General features: G+C 42.7%; 2 protein-coding genes across 2 annotated transcripts in view; both read right to left on the bottom strand.

Moving 5' to 3' along the window:
- The window catches only part of LOC126212688 (ankyrin repeat domain-containing protein 54-like), a 39,345-nt gene extending 32,691 nt beyond the window's left edge, over positions 1 to 6,654 (bottom strand). The window contains exon 1 of the mRNA XM_049940104.1: positions 6,560 to 6,654. Coding sequence (XP_049796061.1) covers positions 6,560 to 6,654 — 95 coding nt within the window. The remainder of the gene's footprint in view (positions 1 to 6,559) is intronic.
- Positions 1 to 26,478, bottom strand: part of LOC126212689 (ankyrin repeat domain-containing protein 65-like) — a 256,124-nt gene that overhangs the window by 213,748 nt on the left and 15,898 nt on the right. The window lies entirely within an intron of this gene.

The following is a 26,478-nucleotide window of genomic DNA, read 5'->3' as shown; positions in this document are numbered from 1 at the left end:
TGAGTGCTGTAGATTCTGCTTCGTCTCTTATGGTCTTGCAGTCGATAGGACGTTTAACACTAAATTACTTCTTTCTTTCTTCCGCAATATATGCTATTGAATTAAAGTGTGGCATGAAGGTTAACTGGTCACATTTCATGATGTTTGCCAGTAATCAATTGGGCCATATTGGTAAACCACCACATCAAGACAAACCAACTCAAAATGAGAAAATTATTTTCTGATTTGATTTGTTCAGCGCACTTACCACATACACGCGCAAAATACTTTGTGCACCATTTTCGAAGGCTTAATCAACAATCTTCATGACCGTCAAGTGTACAACATTCAATAAGCCAGAATAATTTGTAACTTCAAATAAAAAATTATGGTTGATAACTAAACTTATTGCAACCTGTAAGAGAACATGTAAAACAAAATCTCTATGATCTTACGCATGAATCTACTTGTTTCAGTAAAATTATGGGTGGCCCTTATAGGCAATATGCATCAATGTAGTACGCTACATAGAAAAAATTATGGACTTTCTTATACAATACTTTTTTTAGGCCTCCTTTTACCACCTGGAATTTATCTGGAGAAGCTACGTTTACTGAACACAAGTCTCGTCTCTGCAAAGACTGGTGGTGTTAATAGTAACAGAAGAAACTACAATAATGAATGACCTCTTCAAAAAAACATTATATTGGATAAACAAAGCTGCTTAGTATGACCTCAAAGTAAAAAATAAATTTCATCAGAAATTATAACAAAAGGAATCCACTTCGAGAATAACAATGGACCCATTCTCAGAACGACAGCGACTGCCTATGATTGACTTCCTTATAAATCAAATGCATCTCTTCTCTTATAAAATTATATGCCCCTAGCACAAAAATAAAGAACTAGAAAATAATTAACTTTCCTTGACACAATACCACACTACTGCAGCTATTAATACAACAAAGGTACCAGGAGAACCTTCTGGAAGTTTGATTGATACTTGTCACCGAGTTGTTTTGTATGATCTAGTGTTGGTGCAACCTAAACTCTTACAAGATCACAGCTGCTCAGGTGGGAGAAACGTTTCCTGCAGAAATTTCCATAGGCTACGATAATGCCAGTAAGGCAGCTGACAATTATGTCATTTTATTTCAGCGATTACAAAATCAAGTCGAAAGTACACATTAGGTAGGTAAGGCCACTAGTGAAAGTTGATTATGGGTTAACAAGTAAAAGAATGTTTTGTAAAGGCTGTAATTAACCTCCAGGAAAAGGGAACGCTCATCCAGTGAGGAGCATCCACCGCTAACAACAAAACAATGGCACTGGACTGAAAGTTTGGTGGTCTGTTAAAATGGCTCTAGCTTCATATGATTAAGCTCTGTGTTCGAGTCACTGATCAGCCGAACACTAAACAACTATGAAAAGACCCTCTTAGCTTCTGTTGAGTTCAGTTAAACAACATAGTCCGACAATTAGAAGCTCACCATCAACCTTTCCTATACCAGAAATTTTATTTCATTACTGAACCAATGATCATGTAAAGTAACGGCACACTTATTCGAACTTTCAATGTTGAAAATGTTGGTGCTGTACTGAGAATCTAACTCACGTATCTCTTTCTGCCATTTTGAACACTTTTTGGACGATACAGTTGCATCATTTTGTTGTGTCTGCAACATTCCACAGTCATCCAGGTTTCAATGAAAGGCACGGGTGTCAGGTTTTAAATACTAGTTGGGTACAAAAATTTTCACTGTGTGATTTCAAGTTGTAGCATTCGCACTGCAAGTAATAGGTGAAAAGCAATTATGATTTTTAGCGTTTGTGCATGCAATGTAAACAATAACAATTGGTGCCGGTTACGACTCTGAATCAGGCACAGATCTTTTTGTGCCTATCATTTCAGATTTATAAATTCCACTCCTAGTGACTGGTGGAAAAGTATTTGACAGTGAGCACCTCTTCGTGTGTAGTCAGTGGTGGTAGCATGTACAGGGTTAAGAGTCCCAGTCAGCACAGAACCTTTCCTTGCATAATTTCTAGTTCAGACACAAGCATATCTCACTAGTGGTGAAATAAACTGACATTGTGCATCTATATGTGGCTAGAAAACAACACGATATGTGCTGGATTCGGAACGCAGTGGGGGAATACTTTGTTGTATAATCATTTCAGTTTCATCATCCCTCTAGTGGTGAAAAATTTCGATACATAAAATTATAAGATTTTATTGTGCGTCATTCACAATCCCTGTCCAAAACAAAACCTTATGCCTCATCATATCAAGTTTAAACAAGTGCAATGCTGTTACATGTGGTTAAAATGATAGTTAAGATCTCTCATGCTTTGTTAGCAAAGACAGTAGTGACCGGATTGGAGTCCTGGGTTCCAGTCCCATACAGAAGCATGTAGTTTGAAGCGGAATCTTGCTTTTTGAAATGTCATTTAATGTAATTAAGTTTAGCTTACAAGCACTGAGGACCGCCATCTCTGGTAATGGGTTTTCTGATAATTACGTTACTGTGATATAGGTTTTCATATGGACAATAGCAGGGAAGGGCAGTTTTCTGTAGTGGTCTCTTGTAGTAATGATTTTGTGTAGTGAAACGACTGTATGAGAAAGAGAACAGCCTAACTGCAAGACAGTTATGTGGCTGCTTACAAACCAGGTGCAATGCAGTTCAGGTCATTTGGCTACTTCTGAGTATAGTAACATGCATATTAATCAGGCATGACACTCGTCTGGCTGTGAAAATTTTTTTAATGTAATTAATGTTATACTTTTGATCTTCAGAAATCGTTCAAAGCCTGTTTTAAAAACTGGCCTTTGAGAGGTACAGAAAACAAACTTGTTGACAGTTTGTTTCAAGCTGAGCTGGGGAAGGAATTTAGTACAGCGGACAGTGCGGCAAGGTGAAACTCGTGATTTGACACCAGAAAGAGGCTGTGGCCGTGCAACAGTTACTTGTCATAACAGTATTACCACATGAATCTAAATTTCATTCATTAAATACGGTTGACAGAAATTTAAACATTTTTCAAGTGAGCATCCTCACTTTGTAAGCACACATAAAACCACGAGGTAGTTAATGTAAGCTGTGTCATTCCCCAGTGATGGAAAAAGACACACTAATGTGTGTGTGTGTGTGTGTGTGTGTGTGTGTGTTGCGTTGGCACATCCAAGTTTGTGTGTAGGGGGGGGGGGGGTAGGGGGAGGCGATGAGCAATGTTTGTGATTGATGATACTGTAGTCCGTAAGTTGTGCTGTGAACTTGCTACTGAAATAAAATTAAGTTTGTCCTCCACATACAGTAAATGGTTCAAATGGCTCTGAGTACTACGGGACTTAACATCTACGGTCATCAGTCCCCTAGAACTTAGAACTACTTAAACCTAACTAACCCAAGGACAGCACACAACACCCAGTCATCACGAGGCAGAGAAAATCCCTGACCCTGCAGGGAATATAACCCGGGAACCCAGACGGGGGAAGCGAGAACGCTACCGCACGACCACGAGCTGCGGACCCACATACAGTAGGCATGAATTGTAAATTCTGTGAGAATCTAATGTCTAGAAGGCCTGGCATGGATACACGGGGGAGGAGGTTGTGAGATATCCTCCCCAAGAAATGGGAAAAAACTGTATCACTTCACTGTATGAAGTAAAAAATAATTCTGCTTCCATGCGGTTTTATACATCTTATTTTAATTATTATTAAAACCCTAGGCACCTGTGGTGTATAAAGTTTTGAGTGTGACACTAAGTATAATTTGAGGGAGAGTGGTGGCGGGGGGCAAGTGGAATCAGTGAAAGACCAAGGCAGTCCCAGAACCAAATAATGTATGTGTCTGCAGCTGACACCCAATAGTGTGGGAAGTATGAGGCCGTGAACTAGGTGAAGATCACTAATTACAACAAGAATCTAATATACATCAAGAGAATTTGTAAAATGTACACAAAGAATACTGTTAGTAAAAAGATTAGCGTTACCAAAAACTTTTTGAAACTTAGGACATTGATCATTTCACACAGTGTGCAGAACGAGTTTGGAGTAGTGTAGAGAAACATTTTTTTCAAGAACAAGTAACAATTGTAGTATGTTTGTTGTTTTAAACATGAATTTTTATGATAATCATTATTGAATAAAAGAGAAAAACACTGAATGATTTACAATACTGGCTATAAGTTTATTACAATTGGATCAGGGAATGCACATAGTGTCATCTCAAACACAAGATTTCTGATATGCCAAATAGCACATAAAATACTACATAAGTATTAAAACCTAAATGAAAAATAAATGATCATTTATCAGTGTTAGTAGCTAGTAGACTTTTATGGAAATATGCAATTGTAAAATGGTGCACAATAAAGGTAACTCTGGTCGCAGAGACTTTTAATGCTCACAGAAATCAGAGGCACAATAGCAACAACAGTGGATGGGATAGATAATCTCATAAGGTGTGCCACAGTAGAATGAAAGTCTGTAGTGTTCACTGGGTGGCTATCGAAAAGCCATGGAGCAATCGAGACATGCAGACGGGTTGGATACCTGTTCATTGAAGATGCAGTAAAGCATGGTATTCTGTGTGTGACACAGGGAAATGTATCGAAGTACTGTGTGAGCTTTATGTAACGGCTGAATAGAGATGACGACAAAATGAGGTGAGAAGACTCAATTTTAGGCAACCAGCCGGAACTGCCTCAAGGACTGGTTTGTCTGATGAGGTGGTCTCAGGGTGCAAGAGGTGTGAGCAGCCATACACTGGAGCACCGATGCTTACTTCACCCAGTTTTCTGAACATCTTCCATACAAGCCATGACAGCAGACGATTATTCTTTTATGTAACAGTAAAGGAAACAAGAGAAAAATTCGGAGTGGGTATTAAAGTCCATGGAGAAGAAATAAAAACTTTGAGGTTCGCCGATTACATTGTAATTCTGTCAGAGACAGCAAAGGACTTGAAAGAGCAGTTGAACGGAATGGACAGTCTCTCGAAAGGAGAATATAAGATGAACGTCGTCAAAAGCAAAACGAGGATAATGGAATGTAGTAGAATTAAATCATGTGTTGTTGAGGGAATCAGATTAGGAAACAAGACACTTAAAGTAGTAAATGAGTTTTGCTGTTTGGGGAGAAAAATAACTGATGATGGTCGAAGTAGAGAGGATATAAAATGTAGACTGGCAATGGCAAGGAAAGCGTTTCTGAAGAAGAGAAATTTGTTAACGTCGAGTATACATGTAAGTGTCAGGAAGCCGTTGCTGAAAGTATATGTATGGAGTGTAGCCATGTATGGAAGTGAAACATGGACGATGAATAGTTTGGACAAGAAGAGAATAGACGCTTTCGAAATGTGGTGCTACAGAAGAATGCTGAAGATTAGATGGGTAGATCACATAACTAATGAGGAGGTATTGAATAGAATTGGGGAGGAGTAGTTTGTGGCACAACTTGACAAGAAGAAGGAACTGGTTGGTGGGACATGTTCTGAGGCATCAAGGGATCACAAATTAAGCATTGGAGGGCAGCGTGGAGGGTAAAAATCGTAGAGGGAGACCAAGAGATGAATACACTAAGCAGATTCAGAAGGATGTAGGTTGCAGTAGGTACTGGGAGATGAAGAAGCTTGCACAGGATAGAGTAGCATGGAGAGCTGCATCAAACCAGTCTCAGGACTGAAGACAACAACAACAACAACAACAACAACAACAACAACAACAACATTCCCTTACAGCAATTAAAATCCCTTATGTTCTATTTGGATTTAGAGAGAACGAAGAATTAAGTTGGGATACTTGCTGACATGGCTTGCACACAGAAATAAACTATGGAACAGAGACAAAGCTGTAGTACTGAGGTGTGAATAGTGAATACTCTGATAATCTGCTTTTCTACACGACGAAAATTCCACAGGTCAACATCAGTAATCTAAATTTGTGAGAATGTTGCCATCCACCTCTATAATCATTCTGCAGTACACTACCTTGCTCGAGGTGTCGATTGTAAGTGACTTACTTTGTCGTCACCTTAATGCAGTGTGACACTATTCAAAGGTGTCTCAGTGTCATCAGCCACAGAGGCACTGAACAACTTTGAACACTACTTTATATGAACAGGCCTGCAGCAACCAGTACAGGCTACCAGTTGCAAACTACACCCATCACTGTGTGAGCCTGTGCTGGGCAATACAGCTTTGTGTCCACAGCAGTCTGGGTCATGCTCTATTCACACAGTGAGTGTACCCTCTGTCATGACAGTTGATGCTAAAACCGAAACAACCACTTTATGTATACATGTAATTTAACAGAATAATGTCTACAAACTGGCTCTGATGATTTTTGTTAGCTAACATACCTGATAATGAACTGGGTTCAGTTTAGGGATTCACTGAAACTGCTACAAGAGAGCAATGATAGCACTGTGAGCTATCGTGAATTGACTGTCTATGACGATGTATTTTACAGCAGACACACATGTTAAGAAACTCAGTGGCAAAAATTATTGACTTGGAAACCCAAACACATCCAGAACTGAGAGACAGGAATGAGAGGTTTTCCTCACACTCACCTGCTTTTTGGTGGTGGATCATACAGCAATCTGCTCACTTCGATCAAGTCCTTAGGTTGATGAAGCATCGCATCTGCCCACCCCTGAGTGGCCATCACCTCGTGGGTACGTGCCTTAATAAATTCGATGGCGGCTCGCCTGAGGTCACTGCAGGAGTGGCGGACTGCGAGGACGGCTGTCGCTGCTGCGGTCTCAACAGTCAGCTGAGCGGCCACCTGCCTCTCACACTCCGCCTTCAGCCCCGACACCCCGTACTTATCCGCTGCGGCCAGCAGCTGGGGGGCCGTGCCGGGCAGCTGGGGGGCCCGCAGAGTGTACAGGTAGGAGACCAGCTGCCTCAGCACCGGGCCCCCCACATCGGCAATGCTCACCACGCCAGTGCTCGTCTCGAGGGTGTCGTGGGCGAACATGGCCGCGAACACAGGGCTCCTGTCCACGAGGACGGCCCTGTGCACCACCAGCCGAGTGTCAGCTGCCTCGAGTATCACCATGGCGTCGTCCCCGGCGTCCAGGAGTGCACCCAGGTCCACAGCCACCGTCTCCGTCACGTCCTTAACTGCTTCCATTGCAGACGATTCTGAAACACGGCAACGCGGAGCAGCCCTTTCAACATACAGGTGACTGAAGATACTTTTACGAGAGACAGCCACACCTGTCTCCAGCAACAGTTTATAAATGTTGTCTGTCATCAGTCAGTTTCAACACTATCACACCCTTTCTGTCAGACTGATGCCATTGGTGAGTAACTGCAAATCTTTAGTAATAACATTTTCAAGAGTTCCTTTCCTTTCAGCACATTTCATTTGGAGAACAAGCTCCAGATGCGGCAAAGACGTTATCTCCAAATTTTTTCTACAGCGAAATGTTGCTTGATCTGGAAATGGTTCTAAATGGACATCTACCAAAATATTAAAATGGTTGTAATGATCAATAGCAGTACTTTATTCAACGAGATATTCTCTTTACATTTCATGTTGTTCAAGAAAACATGACTGTCACGAGACTCCGAGGGTCATAGACACGGGTTCCCGGTAAATGCTGTGTTTCTTGACTTCTGGAAGGCGCAGTGCCCCCACAGTCGTTTAATGAATAAAGTAAGAGAATACAGACTATCAGACAAATTGTGTGATTGGATTGAAGAGTTCCTAGATAACGAACACTGCATGTCATTCTAAATGGAGAGCCTTCCAAAGTAAGAGTGATTTCAAGTGCGGCATAGGGGATGTCGTTGGACTGTTGCTACTCACAATATATATAAATGACCTTGTGGATAATATCGTAATTTCACTGACGACTTTTGTGGATGATGCTGTGGTATATCGAGAGGTTGTAACAATGGAAAATTTTACTGAAATACAGGAGGATCTGCAATGAATTGACCCATGGTGCAGGGAATGGCAATTGAATCTCAATGTAGACAAGTGTAATGTGCTGCCAATACACAGAAAGAAAGATCCCATATTATTTAGCTACAATATAGCAGCTCAGGAACTGGAAGCAGTAAATTCCGTAAATTATCTGGGAGTACGCATTAGGAGTGATTTAAAATAGAAAGATCATATAAAGTTGATCGTCGGTAAAGCAGATGCCAGACAGATTCATTGGAAGAATCCTAAGCAAATGGAGTCCGAAAACGAAGGAAGTAGGTTACAGTACACTTGTTCGCCTACTGCTTGAATACTGCTCAGCAGTGTGGTATCCGTACCAGACAGGGTTGATAGAAGAGGTAGAGGAGATCCAACGGAGAGCAGAGTGCTTCGTTACAGGATCATTTAGTAATCGCGAAAGCGTTACGGAGATGATAGATAAACTCCAGTGGAAGACTCTGCAGAGGAGACACTCAGTAGCTCGGTACGGGCTTTTGTTGAAGTTTCGAGAACCTACCTTCACTGAGGAATCAAGCAGTATATTGCTCCCTCCTATGTATATCTCGCGAAGAGACCGTGAGGATAAAATCAGAGAGATTAGAGCCCACACAGGGGCATGCCGACAATCTTTCTTTCCACGAACAATAAAAGATTGGAATACAAGGGAGAACCGACACAGGTACCCAAGGTACCCTCTGCCACACACCGTCGGGTGGGTTGCGGAGTACGGATGTAGATGTAGATTGTTTTATGGCCTGAATCTGTATTATTCGTCACTTCACTAGCGGTTATGCACGTACCCTTGCAGGAGTTATTTCACACAGGGGATCTACGAGTGAGCTCCTGTCTCAAGACTTTATCGGGAGAAAGACTGATTCATGTACTGTGGCAGACGGTCTGAATTGGGCTCAGCAGAGTATGTGGTTCTAATTTTCATCCACCAGAGTAAAGTAGGGGACAGACACATTCAATAAACAGGTCAAGACAATGTTTTCGTGAATTATTCTCTTTATTTCTTGAATGATTTTTTGTTTATTTATGTTTGTACAGTTTTGTATACGTTTCAGCAGTGTGAATGATGCGTGAATGTGTAAATATGTAGATCATTGTTATACTGAGAAACGCTGTACGAACTAGTGTGAGAAATTTTTAAGACACTGAATGCAGACGTTTTAGGAAGTACAGATTTTGTAAGTAATTATCACGTGGCACATTGAGAAGATCGATGACCAAAAACTTGATTGTATTAATTAGACACTGATAAACTTAATAGTGTGGCGAGCATTTGCGTTTAAGAACAATCCTTGGTTAGCAGCTGTTCAGATTTCGGGAAATACGTTACCACAGATGCTAACATGAATGAAAGGGTTTGCGCATGACTGTGTTACGATTAGCACCGGCTTGGCAGCGAACTTACTTCCAGATTTCAGAATATACCAAAATTTTGTCAGTACTTCTATCTTTCAGTCAAAATTAAGACCTTTTCCCAATTCTTAGAATAGTTACGCTGTATGCAGCCTGGTGCGAGTCGCAGTACGGCAGGTTTCTGCTCGGCTTTCCTACCTGTGATCTGCTGCAACGAGTTTACAGGTAGGTGCAGGCAACAGGAACCGTGCTGACGCACATGGAGCACATGCCGGGGAAACAGTAAAAAAGCCGTGGTACATTGAATCCGTGGTTGAGGGAAATTTAGTGAGAGACCGTATAGTGAACGATAATGAAAAATTTAGTAAAGCGGTACACGCGGAATTTTGAACTCAACCCATTTCGCGACGCCGGACAGACTGACAAGAAAGAAGATGTAATACAGAGCGCAGCGAAGCAGCAGGCGGCGTCATAGCGGTATCAACGAGCAGCAGTACATAAGAGCAGTGATGCCAACTTACACGATGATCGGGGACCCTTACACTGGTACGGCAGGCTGAGGTGGTATGACACTCCGTTTCAGCATGACGAGGCTGCAGCATTCAATGAAAGGTAAGTTTGTAAGTTTGTTACATTTGGTGTGTGTGTGTGTGTTTGTTTTGAAAGAGTAACATGGAAGGTGATAAACATTTTAAAATACGATAAAAAGAGGAAGGACCCTCAATGAATATAAGTGCTTCACAAACCAGCAGGGCTAAACAGAGAGGAGTAGGCCTAGTAGATGTTAAAGTAAAAAGAGGAGAATTTTGACAATGTTTCTTTGTTATTTACGGGCTGTGGAGTAGAAGCTGCTTCAAGTACGTCAGTTAATGTAACTAGTGCAGATAATGTAGAGCCTGGAAGTGACACGAAGCATGAAGCATGAAATCGGTAACAACCAGTTGTGTGATGGCAATGCTGGGAGTGTAAGTAAATCAAATGTGTCAAATTTGGATACAAAATTTCGTATAGTATCGGTGGAACAACATAAACAGGAAACAGTAATGCAGAAAATAGAACCAAGATGTATGCAATAAATGTTTGCAGCTATAATGGGTTCTATAAAAGATGAACATACTAATTTTGCCGAAACAATTGGCCAGAAAATCAACGAAAAACTTGTAAGGCAAACTGCGGTTTAAAAAAAAAAGTGAGAAAATGATTTGAAGTCGTTAGAATGTAAAGTAGATGGCAAAATTTCTCAAATTGAGAATAACTCCCAACAATCCATTAGAACTGTAAAAATTGAATTAACAGATGCCTTGAAAAAAGTTACTATTGCAAACAAACGGTAGATGTGATAAAAGAATATGCCAAATGTATGGATGAAGTAAAAAGTGTGTCTGACCTAGTGGGTGTGTCAGAAGAAAATGTTCTTCAGCTGACTAACCAGGTAGAAGAGGTTGAAAATAAGTCGGGTGAGCATAGCAGTAGATTATGCCAAGTTGAAACTAACCTCAGACATGGAACTAACACTAGTGGGTGTAGTTTTGTAGCAGAATCGTCTGAAATATCATACGTCGCTAACACGCAGTTTTTACGTTTTGATCCAACAGGAAATGTACATCCAAAAGAATTTTGTAAGTTATTATAACTGCCCATGAACTGGCGAAACAAAATTATTGCAGCTCCGAGGGATGACTTCCATAAATTCGTCAGTTATTTGGAGAGAGTTGACAAGTTGTTGTATGAGGAGGAGCATGCAAATCGTAGTGAGTGTAGAAAAGTTGTGGTATGTGTTCAAAGAGATAGTATCGACAGCAATTGAGAGATATACACCACATAAATTAATGAGTGATGGTACTGATCCCACATGGCACACAAGACGCGTCAGATCGTTGTTGCAGAAGCAACAAAAAAAAAGCATGCCAAATTTAAAAGAACTCAGAATCCCCAAGATTGGCAAAGTTTTACAGAAGTTCGAAATGTAGCGCGTACTTCAAATTCGAGATGCTTTTAATACTTTCCACAACGAAATTCTCTCTCGAAATCTGGCAGAAAACCCGAAGAGATTCTGGTCGTACATAAAGCACACCAGTGGCAAGACGCAATCAATACCTTCACTCCGCGATAACGGTGAAGTCACTGATGACAGTGCCACTAAGGCAGAGTTATTAAACATGGTTTTCCGAAACTCCTTCAGCAAAGAAGACGGGAAGTAAATATCCCTGAATTCCAATCAAGAACAACTGCCAAGATGAGAAACAGAGAAGCAGATATCCTCGGTGTGACAAAGCAGCTAAAATCACTTAATAAAGGCAAGGCCTCCGGTCCAGATTGTATACCAGTCAGATTCCTCTCAGAGTATGCTGATACAAAAAGCTCCATATTTAGCAATTATATACAACCACTCGCTCACAGAAAGATCCGTACCTAAAGACTGGAAAATTGCTCAACTCACACCAATACCCAAAAAGGGAAGTAGGAGTAATCTGCTGAATTATAGGCCCATCTGATTAACGTCGATCTGCAGTAGGGTTTTGGAACACATACTGTATTCGAACATTATGAAGTACCTCGAAGGAAACGATTTATTAACACATAGTCAGCACGGATTCAGAAAATATTCTTGTGAAACACAACTAGCTCTTTATGCTAATAAAGTAATGAGTGCTATCGACAGAGGATGTCAAATTGATTCCATATTTTTCGGTTTCCAGAAAGCTTGCGACACGGTTCCTGACAAGCGTCTACTAACAAAACTGCGTGCCTACAAAGTATCGCCTCAGTTGTGCCACTGGATTCGTGATTTTCTGTCAGAAAGGTCACAGTTCGTAGTAACAGAAAGTCATCGAGTAAAACAGAAGTAATACCTGGCGTTCCCCTAGGAAGTGTTATATGCCCTCTATTGTTCTTGATCTATATTAACGACATAGGAGACAATCTGAGTAGACATCACAGATTGTTTGCAGATGATGCTGTCATTTACCGCCTTGACTCGCAAAATGATTTAGATAATATATCTGTATGGTGTGAAAAGTGGCAATTGACTCTGAATAAAGAAAAGTTTGATGTTATTCACATGAGTACTAAAGGAATTTAGCTAAATTTCGATTACGCGATAAGACACACAAAACTGAGGGCTGTAAATTCAGCTAAATACTTAGGGATTACTATTACAAATAACCTAAATTGGAACGATCACATAGATAACATTGTGGGTAGAGCAAACCAAAGACTGGGATTCACTGGCAGAACACTTAGAAGGAGAAACAGGTCTACTAAAAAGACTGCTTACACCACGCTTGTCCGCCCTATTCTGGAGTATTGCTGTGCGGTATGGGATCCGCATCAGGTGGGACTGACGAATGACATCGAAAAAGTACAAAGAAGGGCAGCTCGTTTTGTATTATCGTGAAATAGGGAGATAGTGTCGCAGACACGATACGTCAATTGTAGTGGCAATCATTAAAACAAAGGCGTTTTTCGTTGTGACTGGATCTTCTCACGAAATTTCAATCACCAATTTTCTCCTCCGATTGCGAAAACATTCTGTTGCCACCCACCTACATAGGGAGAAATGATGATCACGATAAAATAAGAGAAATCGGGGCTCACACAGAAAAATATAAGTGCTCGTTTTCCCGCGTGCCGTTCGAGAGTGGAACGGTAGAGAGACAGCTTGAAGGCGGTTCATTGAACCCTCTGCCAGACAGTTTATTGTGAATAGCAGTGTAATCACGTAGAAGTAGATGTTGTATCGAACGACCAAACAATGCAGAACCGCGGCACAGTGTAAACGTTAACACAATTGGCGAGTACCGTGGAAAGAGAAGGGGCGGAGGTGCCGAGAGGTGGCGCTATCCACCAAATGATAGGCGAAATAATGGGGAGCAGGTGCACTATTATCGACCGTATTCTCCGGTGTGACAGGATGATGTTGCGCCAAGGCGACTGCAAATGGTGGTGGACATAAGAAATGGTACAGAATCCGAGAATCAGTTAAACTAAATGCCGTCTGTGAAAGGGCTAGCATTTACAAGATGGGAAGTAGTAATTTGAACCCGCTAGCAAAACCCTACGTACGTGTTAGAACTAAACAGACAGGAATTGTAAGTGAGGAGCAAAAGAAGGTAGTAACAGGCGGAACGCGCTATATACAAATCTGTACATTTAACGGAGGTTTAGGGGATTTTTTGGACGGACACACAAAATAAGCACTGTGTTGCAGACGAAGTGGGTGATGTATTTGCGGAAAATCTGACAGAACACGATTGACGGAAAGTCTTTAGTAACCAAGTTGAAAACGAGTCATGTTCTGGGGAAGGAGAAAGTACAGAAGGTGCAGAATTACAGGAGATTAGTGATGTTAGTGTAGAGGAAATACTAGCATCTATAAATGACGACGTTGGTGAGGCAACAAGGGAGAGGCAGGAAAATGGTGACCAAATCGGGGTCAGCCAACTAATTGTGGGAAAAAGGGAGAGACAGAAAGGAAAGGGAGAATGACGAAACGCTGGAAAAAATTTGAGTTGTCATTTAGTGAATAGAATAGTATGAGGGAGAAAAGTGATACGGGTAATTCTGCAAAAATGTGTGTAATTTCTGGAAACAGAGAAGGTTTCGATTGAAGGGAGGCTGTGAATGATTTGTTGGAGGAGGGTTCTGACACCAGCAATGAAAGAAAGGTGTTGAGTCAGCCAGTAAGTATTCTGCAAGTGTGTAACGACGAAGTTCAGTGTTTAGCAGATAGTGGCAGTGGTTTATGTTGGTTAGAATTGTTGCCAAATAGAAATGAACTTGTAATAATGCCAGTAATGGGGGTGCAGATAATTGAAGCCACAGAAAAGTTATAAAAACGTGTTAAACAGGAAGTTCTCTTGCCAGTAAAAAAAATGGTGTGCAAGTGCTCCAAAACGTCCTTATAATCTCTGATCTATGTATAAAAATGCCTATTGGTGTAGATCTCCTTAACCTATATAAAGGGAGATTAAATTTTAATGAAAATATAGTATTTTTTTAAATAAATGGGAAATAACTGAACATTTACGTAGGTTGTCCATCCAGCGGAAATGTAGAACGTTAATAAAGTTCGATTTATTTAAAGCACTTTAAGACAAACAATTTCTGAGGTATTACTTTTCAGCTAGCCCTTATAATCGCAATCTCAAATATTACTTTCCGATTCGTTTTCGAGCCTTTTATTAAAATACTAATAAATACAATGTCTGGAGTATTATTCCGTTTTATTTGTAGTGCATGTGACATACAAAATGAAAGGAAAAAGCTAAAAAGATTGCATGTAGGGACTCGGCCCCAGGACCCTCGGTTTACCGCTCTGAATTCTCTCTGGTGCGCCAACCGCTGACTGGGAGCTGTGCTGACAAATGACTCATTCCTCGTCCGACCCGCCCCAAAACACCTGCTGTTTGCTAAACGCTTGGCCTTCTGGAGCCCCCATTTATGTCACATTGACTTCTGGCCGAGCCCTGCAGATACCATAAATCTGTAGGGAGCAGGTGAGCTGCCCTCGTGAGTGTAAAGGAGTAGAGAGACGTCTGTTTGACAGAGAAGGTAGAATAATTTCTGGCGGCGAAAAAGCAAACGATTTGGAATTATCCAGTCTTACGCTTTCCCAAATTTTCTCATTTGAGTATGCATGTGTCACTTCTTGCAATATAAGGGAGATAATTTTCTGCCTTGCACAACAATCCAGCAGACATGCGCGGCCCTAAATGAGGAGCATTTGGGTTATTATTTAATTGTCATGTTGCTTTCAGCGCCGGGTGTCTCGAACGAGATGCTTGGCGTGTCCCTGAAGCAGCTACTTTCATTTAAGCAGAGGGGTTGGGGGGTTGTTTGGGGGAAGAGACCAAACAGCGAGGTCATCGGTCTCATCGGATTAGGGGGGATGGGGAAGGAAGTCGGCCGGGCCCTTTCAAAGGAACCATCCCAGCATTTGCCTGGAGCGATTTAGGGAAATCACGGAAAACCTAAATCAGGATGGCCGGACGCGGGATTGAACCGTCGTCCTCCCGAATGCGAGTACAGTGTGTAAGTAGAGGGGCTGCGTCTTTAAGGGAAGTGGAATCTGTCAGGAAAGAAAGGCGCTCGAAAGCAACTGGCTGTGCGCCATATTAAGGAACCAACCCTGGCATTTGACTAAACTGAAAATGGGAATACACTGAAAATCATTTTCAACGCTGACGGCTGATGGATTCAAACCACCTCACCTCCCGAATCCAGGGATTGCTAGCTCAGCGGCTCGGCTCGCAGAACTACCCGGGGTCGGTGGAGAATCGAGGAAAACCGGTTGTTGTACACTGTTTAACAATAAAATAAAATGCCCCGCAACAAAAGATTGAATTCTGACATAGCTTGTTTTTCCTTTAACGTGCATGTTTAGTCATTTGACACTGAATGGATGAGGACACATCTTTAAGATTTAACTGTGCATGAAGTTGCTGGCTTCAGTTACTGCGGTGTCAGAACAGCAGAAATAGATTTTGTACGAAAGGGTGAGGGAGGGATGAAGGGCGCTGCCGGCTCTGAGGAATTCAAACAGCGCGCTTTTGGAAACGAACGAACTACAGAATGCGCTGTCTCATCCTGTACACCCGGCCCCCCACCCCAGCCAAAAAATGGTTCCATATCGGAACTGACTTACATAACTGATACTAACCAGGTGATAAGATTGGGTCACCTTTCGGCATTTTGTCCACTAATGACAGAAAACTGGGCAACTTTTTTGAAAGGAATACAGCCATCGCCATTTAGGCGATAGTTTTCTTGATGAACGCGATCTTTGGGCGACACAGCTGAATCCGAGTGTATTTTTGTGCACTGATTATAATTTAATGTTATTTTCTATGATATTTACCGCTTCGCTGCCTTGTGGAATAGTGAAATATGGCAACCCCAAAGCTCCACCAGCCTCCGAGTAACGACTCCAGTGGTAACACTGAACTGCTATAGGCAGGTAATCAGGCAATGACAGTAGTGCGTAGATATTTTTAACTTACCATAACGCTGGCGGACGAATCAAAATCGATTTGCCTGTTCTTTCCTGTTACGAACTTATTCATAATTATAAACTATCACAACAGCACACAAACAATAAACGGTAGCACTTACATTACATTCTATTGCAATTAACTGAAGTGGTTAACAAAACTGAACTCAAGCAAGGCCAACATTTGGTTTTGGCGACAGAGAGCTGATAGTGCTACGAATGTGTAGACAGCTCCAATCTATCTTTGGCCTAACTGACTTCTGACAGGACGTATCCCCCTTTCGTCGTGTGATTGGAAATCAAAATATCTTTTAATTTCAGTACATGGTAACTACGGCGTAAGTACTTTCGTTTGGGTGATAGGGGGGCCTCCCGGACATTCTGCACCACCCCTTTCCCTACCTCCTTGCGCCATTTCGTGTAGTTAGCTCTGTTACTGCGGGATGCGTTCCTTTTTTGTTTACTTTTCGTGCCATTGGGAGCGGCACTCTCTCCCCCCCACCCCCCGCCCCCCCTCCACTCTGTGCGTTTGCGTGTGTGTGTGTTTGTGTGTAGATTACTGCACCCGTGGTCTACGCGTCGCGTATTTCACTAATAACCACGATTTCCCAGGTCTTCGGTTCCAGCCTCGCCACTGATTAATTCTAGAATAAAAACAATCTGCAATGGCGGCCAAAGACTCCCGGCACAAAAAGTCACACTCGCTCCGCCAGCGGCCTTGTCAGGAGGGCTGCGAAACTGCTTCAAAAATGTCGAAGAATCAGCAGCGATCAACAGCACGAGGATGCAGGAGGCAATGGAAACCACTTGTGATAGGCGGTAAAACATTTTGTCATTGCAAAAATTTGAAAGAGAAAGTACGTATTTGTTGCAAAAACTTAACTGTGATTTTATAAAAGAAGCATTATAATCATTGAAAATGGCAGAAAAACAAGACAAGGAGAGAAAACGGGAATCTTTACGATCCTTTTTCCTTACTGTGTTTTGTGAGATGGCCTCGCTAGTTCCGGCGAATGCCTGAACTGAGCAAAACTCTTGATTTCTGTGTTAATATATTGTACACCGCATCAGAGACGACACACAGTCGAAACCGGTTGTAACGACGTACAAGGGACCGACGGTTTACGGTAGTTATAGCTGACACTCGCACAAACCGGTTTTTTGCTTTGGATTTTAATAATAATTTCACGTTTGTAAATTTTAGGCTGTCTTGGAGTTGACTTTCGGAAAAGCAGCAGAAATACGGTGCACCTACATACAGTTTTTACAATGCGGTATTTGTGGAGAGGGACTGAAGAGGAATTTTTCTTACGTTTGTCCGCTACGTACAGCAATAGAATGCCATCAAAATGCAAAAACCTTCAGTAAGTGAAGAAAGAAGGAGCAACGACATGAACGGTTCACTCATATTCAAGGTGGTCTTGGACTGAACGAGGTAACGTGTTGAGCACTTTTAGAACTTGCAGTGAGTGCTGTGAGGTAGGGCAGCCAGGAAGCACACACCTCCGCTTCAGTTACTGAATCACAAAATTTAATCAACAGAACCAAAATGGTAAGACAGTATTCCGTACATAAATTACAGGAAGGCCTACACTTACTCCTATGTTTCTCGTTAAAATGTTCCACTAGAACTGACATGTGATTACATTTTCACGCAATTTGGGTGCATAGATCCTGAGAAATCAGTACCCAGAACAGCCACCTCTGGCCGTAATAACGGCCTTGATACGCCTGGGCATTGAGTCAAACAGAGCTTGGATGGCGTGTACAGGTACAGCTGCCCACGCAGCTTCAACGCGATACCACAGTTCATCAAGAGTAATGACTGAGGTGACGAGCCAGTCGCTCGGCCACCATTGACCAGACGTTTTCAGTTGGTGAGAGATCTGGAGAATGTGCGAGCCAGGGCAGCAATCAAACATTTAATGTATCCAGAAAGGCCCGTACAGTACCTGCAACAGGCGGTCGTGCATTATCCTGCTGAAATGTAGGATTTCGCAGGGATTGAATGAAGGGTAGAGCCACGGGTCGTAACACATCTGAAATGTAACATCCACTGCGACCGAGACGTGTAATCAATGGCACCCCATATCATCACGCCGGGTGATACGCCAGTATGGCGATGACGAATACACGCTTCCAATGTGCGTTCATCGCCATGTCGCCAAACACGGATGCGACCATCGTGATGCTGTAAACAGAACCTGGTTTCATCCGAAAAAATGACGTTTTGGCATTCGTGCACACTGGCATTCGTCGTCGAGTACACCATCGCAGGCGCTCCTGTCTGCCAAGGGTAACCGCAGCCATGGTTTCCGAGCTGATAGTCCGTGCTGCTGCAAATGTCATCGAACTGTTCGCGCAGATGGTTGTTGTCTTGCAAACGCCCCCACCTGCTGACTCAGGGATCGAGACGTGGCTGCACGATCCTTTACAGCCGTGCGGATAAGATGCCTGTCATCTCGACTGCTAGTGGTACGAGGCCGTTGGGATCCAGCACGGCGTTCCGTATTACCCTCCTGAACCCACAGATTCCATATTCTGCTAACAGTCATTGGATCTCGACCAACGCGAGCAGCGATGACGCGATACGATAAACCGCAACCGCGGTAGGCTACAATCCGACCTTTATCAAAGTCGGAAAGGTGATGGTACGCATTTCTCCTGCTTACACGAGGCATCACAACAACGTTTCACCAGGGAACGCCGGTCAAGTGCTGTTTGTGTATGAGAAATCGGTTGGAAACTTTCCCCATGTCAGCACGTTGTAGGTCTCGCCACCCTTGTGTCAATGCTCTGAAAAGCTAATCATTTGCATCAGCACGTTGTAGGTCTCGCCACCCTTGTGTCAATGCTCTGAAAAGCTAATCATTTGCATATCACAGCATCTTCTTCCTGTCGGTTAAATTTCATCTTCGTGCTGTAGCAATTTTAATGGTCAATCGTGTACTTAACACACGTAACCACAAAACATGAATGACGAATACCCTATTACTCCACCTCTGTTCTTTGAAAAAACAGCACACATTGGGATTTAATTTTCTAGTTTTCTATGACCGCAGCCAAATCAGTTGCTTTAACTTTAAATACAGAACAATAACGCATACTACAATATACTGTCCTACTTAAGGTAATCTGTTATATTTGTTTGCTTTTCGCATCTAAGATGTGCGTACGCACTTTGCATTTACGATGTATTCGTTGTGAGGCCTAATTTGAAGACAACAATCTGCTGAAATCGAAAGTTTGAAAGTAAGCGTTACGTCTACGAATACTCAACAACCAAAAACGAACACTGGGCGTTACAGCCGATGTGTTTCCCCGAAACTGGATTAAACATCGTACTTTTATACGATAAGTCGCAAAAAGCGATGTCATACTAAGCGACTTTTTAAATATAGCGTTGACACAGGCTTTAGAAGATGGAACCATTAGATTTCGGTGTCACGGCCAACAAGTCGTTAAAAGTGATGTCGCTATAAACAGTCTCGAATGTCTGTATACGCAAGGACGTGTGACCTGTAATCGAGAAAGTGGGCTGATGATTCCTCCATTGGCAAAGGATTCCGGATTGGTCAGCCATTCGGATCCCTTTCAGGGGACTGTCTAGGGGGGAGTGACCAAAGGAAAAGTCGGAAAACGAACGAAAGGTTTCCGTTGTATGACCTGGGGCATGAAATGTCACAAGTTTGAACTTGTGGTAGGGAAGGGGCAAAATCTGAAATGGCAAATGGTAAAGGATCAATATAGATACAGTGGGGTTCAGTGAAACGAAATGGGAAGAAGACATGGGTTTCGGTCACACAGGTATACGGCAATATCAACAACGCCAGAAAATGGTACAACGGGAGTAGGATTCGTTATGAAAAGGAAGGTAGGACAGAGTGAATTACTGTGAACCGTTCGGTGACAGGGCAGCTTTGAGGGCTGAAGCGGTGATTCAGTACATAAAGGGAGATGAAAATGTATAATCCGTTCATCATAAGAATAAAGATGATGTAAACAAAGGCGATGATTGGTCAGAAGCCGTAGCACACGTACACTGGTGTTGTTAACACTCCTAGAAGTAGGTTCTACTTATGTATTTGATATCTTATTACTAAGTTGCGTTAAATGAAACGCAGATATTCTAATATATTAACAGCCATCATCGTTTTTCGTAATCATGCTTTAGCTACGTGGTTTTTAATTCAAAAATCGTGTACAGTCGCTGTCTCTGGAGCGTTGTGATCTGATTGTTGCGCTCTTAATGCGCAGTATGAAAATGGCTGAGGCTGCTTTCTGTTCCGTGGTGAAACACCCATGTGGAGTACGGCTAAAAAGTGCCGAGAAATAGGCTGTTAATAATGAAAGCAATAAATAATGAGCGTATGGCACTGGTGGCTGGTGTGGTTCGGCCGCCGCTCGGCAAGTTCTGTAACGCCACTACGACGACTTGCGAGTGAATGAGGACAGAATGACGATGAAAGACACACAACACCCAGTCATCTCGAGGCAGAGAAAATCCCCTGACACCGCCGGTAATCGAACCCGGGACCCCGCGCGTAGGAAGCGAGAACGCTACTGCAAGACCACGAGCCGCGGACAACATGAAAGTGAGATTGCGACATACAAAGTTACTTACTTAACAATACATTACTCAAAACCACGTACGACACTATCACTGCCATTGCGGACAATCTCTCTCTCTCTCTCTCTCTCTCTCTCTCTCTCTCTCACACACACACGCCCTGCTGTAGGGAAACAAATGTTCCAGAAGTGGCGGGGCTGCGGCTCTGACGTCACGTGACACCCCCCCTCCCCCTTCCCCTTTCGTAACGCCCGCAACGAACGCTGCAAGCCGTGGCCTTTGTGTAGTGCTTCGTGTAAGTTTCTTATTTTATTTTTTCCAAGAAGCGAGCACGGTCAACGCTTCCTGCTACAGAACGTTGCATTCCGAGTAAACAACTCCGTCCTCCACTTGGCTCTACGTACGCTCAGCATTGTTGAGTAACGACACGGCTGGGATTGTAAGCCCCCGTCTTAATACCTGAGGCCCTACATTGCAGTTTAACGCGAACAATACTTTGCGCAGTCCACCTTATTTCTGGACAGTACAGAAATTACCTGCACCACGCCATACGTGTAGTCGGGATACGGTCGTCAAGACTCGAGCAAATTATAGGTTCAGAATGTATCCTTACAAACACTTTACTGTCATTTCCAGCATTACAAGGGCTTTTAACTCTAAATCGTCTCCGCTTGTATTTTCCAAAGTTATTTTGATTTCAGTCTTTAGAGAAGCTTGTATGTCGCAGGTTTTTAACGTAATTAATTCGTATCAGCTGGCCATTCAGAACATTTTATCGATTCCGTTGGCTGCCCTGGTATTTATCCGAGTACTCGAAGTTTTCTGTCTGCTCACTATGGCTGCGCCAAGTACGATGGCATCAACGGCTATTCTGTGGCAGCAGTTTTTGTAGCAACCGGTAGTTATTTTTAACAGTTCGTAATGCGCGGGCGTTATCTGGGCTGTGATTGGCTGATGCCGAACAGACTGAGCAGTCGCCATATTCGTTTTTTTTACTACCGGAGCACTGGTGCCACATTTAGTGGCTTTGTATCGGAACTTACGTGCAAAGAAAAAAAATCCACCGAACACTCCGTTACCTGCGCGGTTTCTCACAATGTAACAAGGCGACATATCGGTGTACACACGCCTGCAAACTACAGTAACTTCAGGGTCAAATACCAAGTTTGATTTCTGCCGCTTCAAATCAACTACAGTAAGGCCAACACTGTGGGTCACCACACACAACTGTTGACGTCATAGTAGTTTTGTTTAGTCCTATCAGGAAAGTTTCGTTCGAGAAAAACTTCGTTAATAATGCTTTGCATGAACTTATAAAAACTACGCCATTCGTCATGTGAAGACTGGGTACTGCATCTAACCGTGAGAACAGACACGGCTACGCCTGTTATAGTTTCTTGGAGGTTTCCTCATTTTTGGTTATCATTCACTATCGTTGTTGGTCTGAGTATTTACCTTTGCTGCCATTCGTTCACGCCCGATGATTAACCTTCCCGGGTTCGATTCCCGGCGGGGTCAGGGATTTTTTCCGCTTCGTGATGACTGGGTGTTGTGTGATGTCCTTAGGTTAGTTAGGTTTAAGTAGTTCTAAGTTCTAGGGGACTGATGACCATAGTCCCATAGTGCTCAGAGCCATTTGATTTACTGCTGTTAAGATAAACAAATAAAGATGTCATTAATAAATATTAAAAATCGATTCCGTCATCCTCATTTCGAGTAAGAATTCCTCCCTAATTAATTTTGAGTCTCAAAGAAAAATATTCTGAAAAACCTCAAACAAAAGAGATCACAAAGATGATATTAATTCTCTTTTAGGCGCATTACAGAGTAACTGACCACAGATACAATCTTCATGTTTTAAGTCTACCTAGGCAGTAATGATAATTTGCATTTTGTTCTATGTAAAGAAGTAAAAAGAGGGAATAATTTGTACAGGCGATAGGTATAAAGAAATATTCAATACTAATTTTCATAGTAGGAAAAGATGAAGAGAAATGGCTGTTTGAACCTGATAAATAAGGAGACCAAAATTATATCTCTGACTTGGCAGTTAACATATCCACTTGGAATTGGAAAAATTTACCCGACGAAAGAAAGGAGGCATGTATGTCGAAGGGCGTATTTTCATAAATTATAAGTAGAACAATATTTGCAAACAATAGATTTTCCAAAGTATTCAGCAATTTAACCGTGAATAAACGAGAAACGGAATCATTTATGAGTGGTAACGAAAATTCATTATATTATCTGTGTAAGTCAAATATAGTAGAGGGCGAACTGTGCTTTACACAACGTTGCATCACTTACTGTGACGTTTCGTATGTTGTATTCGGAATTAGCACAAGGGAAGGAACCACGATTCAATGATAATATAAGTGGACTAAGTGCCAGTAAGACGTGAATTACAGGTTAACGAACAGAAACACTTATAGCTCACTCTACATGTTAGAAAATAATATGATATAAAAATTTCTCAACATTATTTTGCAAGAAGAATGAAGCCATTGGTGCAGTGGTTTTTCGTACGTGACTTTGCACATAATAGACTTCTAGATCAAATTTCAGAATTGAAACACTTGCACGCAACCTGTTAACGATACCTGGGTCTTTGTCCACGTATACGTCAGTCAGACGCGAAACTGTGTTGGTTCCATATAAGTACATACTTAAATTGTGTACCATAAAAGAGTAATGCGGCTCCGATACAAGGAGGCATATACTCACCATTTACGTACGTGATCTTAGATTGCTTACGGAAAGATTGGGCACAACAATTTACATAGTATTCATACTGGCATTACAGTCAGTACATTGAGTGTCGGCACTGAGTGGTCAGCAGGTACCGAAGTGCTAGTACTTTCTGCGAAAGAAAGATTACGCGCAGCAGTGACTAATAGTGAGGGCACAGAAGTACATGGATTGTAAACATTGTCGGGGGTGTTCTTGGAGGCAGATTATGTGTACAAACATGTTCTACGATATTAAAAGAATTCGTAAATATAATTTGCTGAACCGATCTGGATAAAAATTTAAAAAACATTTTTGGCATTATATAAAACCACGAAGCGGATCCAAGCCGTAAGTTGAGTCGCTCAGTGACATTACTGCCACAGAAAGGGAATACGACGGACAGAAGGCGAAGTACACAGCTACCACAAATCATTTGTTTCCAGAATTCTAAATTTTCCGAAGTATTACATGTACAAATATGGTTCAAATGGCTCTGAGCACTATGGGACTTAATATCTATGGTCATCAGTCCCCTAGAACTTAGAACTACTTAAACCTAACTAACCTAAGGACATCACACAACACCCAGTCATCACGAGGCAGAGAAAATCCCTGACCCCGCCGGCAATCGAACCCGGGAACCCGGGCGTGGGAAGCGAGAACGCTACCGCACGACCACGAGCTGCGGACTTGTACAAATATGGTTGGAGCACGAATATAACGGCAAACACAGTGAGTTTAAACTGTGCCTACCACCTGACATTACGAATGCAGCGCCTTGCCAAAATGCCGACAAAGCGAGAGCAGAGTTTTCGTGTGTTGGAATATGCGAGATATTTGATCAAATGTGGCAGCTGCAGCCGGTGTGTGGGGGTGAGCGAAATTTTCGTAAGCAGTCCTAACAAGTCAACAGCAGCCACAAGCCACGGACGGACTCCAAATACCGGAGGAAAGTGTGTGGAAGGTAATGCGTCGGTGGTTACGCTTCGAACCACACCGTCTGCATCGCGTGCAACAATTGAAAGCCGCAACAGCAGACACACGGGCCGGGGGCGCCTTCAGATTTGCGCCACAAGGCAGGGAGGGAGCAGTCCAAGATGGACATTTCGCCTCCATGCTGACATTGAGAGACGTCACCACAAAGACGTCAACAATGACTAAAAATAATCGGGCAGCGGGTTTCGTTAACGTACGGTGGAAGATGTGGCGAATGTTCTGATTGCATAATAAATGCCCACAGTTGTGGAATTATGACACAGACTAGTTTTTCACTGGAACTTCGTAACTTTCCTGTACCATTGTAAGGAGACTCGGGTGCTGCCAGTGTGTTTGCTGTTGCGGACGTCACATCGAGCGCTCAGAACGTCGACGTGGACGGCAGATACACGCAATAAACAGACTCCGGATAGACACCTGTGCACGTTGAATTTCTTCTGGACTTCAGCAGTTAAGGGCCGTGTCACATCACACACGTGTTGGCAGCGTTATCTCGTAGACTTTTTTTAATTCGTCCGTTGGCCTTTCTTGAAAACGGCAATTTTTTCAATCGCTTGGTACCACTCATCGTTCCAGCGATCTGCGATAAACAGCTTCTGTGACGGGAGCAAGTTCTTCCTCAAAATTTGTGCAGAATCTTGAAGGTACCTCACCCAGTGCAGATGCCTTTCCACTGTTTAGTGTTTTTAGGTGATTTTATGTTCCGCAACCACTTCACATCTGCCATTATTTGGGCGTTAGTGCGAAAACAGATGAGTTCAAATGGTTCAAATGGCTCTGAGCACTATGGGACTTGACTTCTGAGGTCATCAGTCCCCTAGAACTTACTACTTAAACCTAACTAACGTAAGGACATCAGACGCAGCCATTCCCGAAGCAGGACTCGAACCTGCGACCGTAGCGGTCGCGCGGTTCCAGATTGTAGCGCCTAGAACCGCTCGGCCACCCCGGCCGGCAGATGATCTTCGACTGTGAAATAACTTCGGAAAACCGTATAAGCGATTAATTAGCCATCAGAAATCCTTATTTTACGAAGTACCGCATGTACACATAGGATCCGTGCTTGAATAGAAGCATAAACCCACCAAGTTTACATTCCGGACACTGCAAATCTTCTGTGAGGGACTTCTGACACGAAACACACAAAAGCGGTAGTAAAGTTCGTTCCGCACCTCGCGTAGCAACACGCTGTCAGTGGCCAGCACAGAAACACTGACACCTTCTCTGAGCTCTGGCAGTGGGGGTGGGAAAACGCTGTCCCCTGATGCACCCCCTAAGGAGGAAGCCACTTTTCCATATAAATGCAAGGTTGCTTCGTCACTGAAGTTCAGCATGGGGGCGACATGTTCATCCTCCAGTGCTGCCTCCACTGTGGCGCGAATCTGAAGGCTCCGGCCGCAACCTTCCGCTTTGAATTGTCGTGCGAAGTGTAACCGCCGACGCATGATCTTCCGAACACTTTGCTGCTGTATTTCGAGTTCGCGTAAGGCAAAGGCAAAGGTCCCGAGTTCGAGTCTCGGTCGGGCACACAGTTTTAATCTGCCAGGAAGTTTCAATATAGATAATATTTGCACACACAACTTGCCTCCAAGGATGCACGTGACAATGTTATCAAAGTACTTCTGTGCGTCTCCAATTAATCACTGCAGCGCCTAATATTTCATTCACAGAATGTACTAGCACTCCTGTACTAACTGACCACACAGCGCCAAAACTACGTACTGACTTCAATACTCGTATCATTACTGCGTACATTACCATCTGCCATCTTGTCGTAAGCAATCAACGATTACGTACGTGAATGTATCGGAACTATATTACTCCTTTCTAGAACACTATTTATTAAGTACGTACATCCAACTCAACGCAATTTCGCTCCTGACTAACGTACTCATAGGTA

Source organism: Schistocerca nitens, chromosome 11 (genome assembly GCF_023898315.1).
Source record: "Schistocerca nitens isolate TAMUIC-IGC-003100 chromosome 11, iqSchNite1.1, whole genome shotgun sequence".
Lineage (NCBI taxonomy): Eukaryota > Metazoa > Arthropoda > Insecta > Orthoptera > Acrididae > Schistocerca > Schistocerca nitens.
Note: the sequence above shows the minus strand (reverse complement) of the source record. Positions and strands in the feature narration are given on the sequence as shown.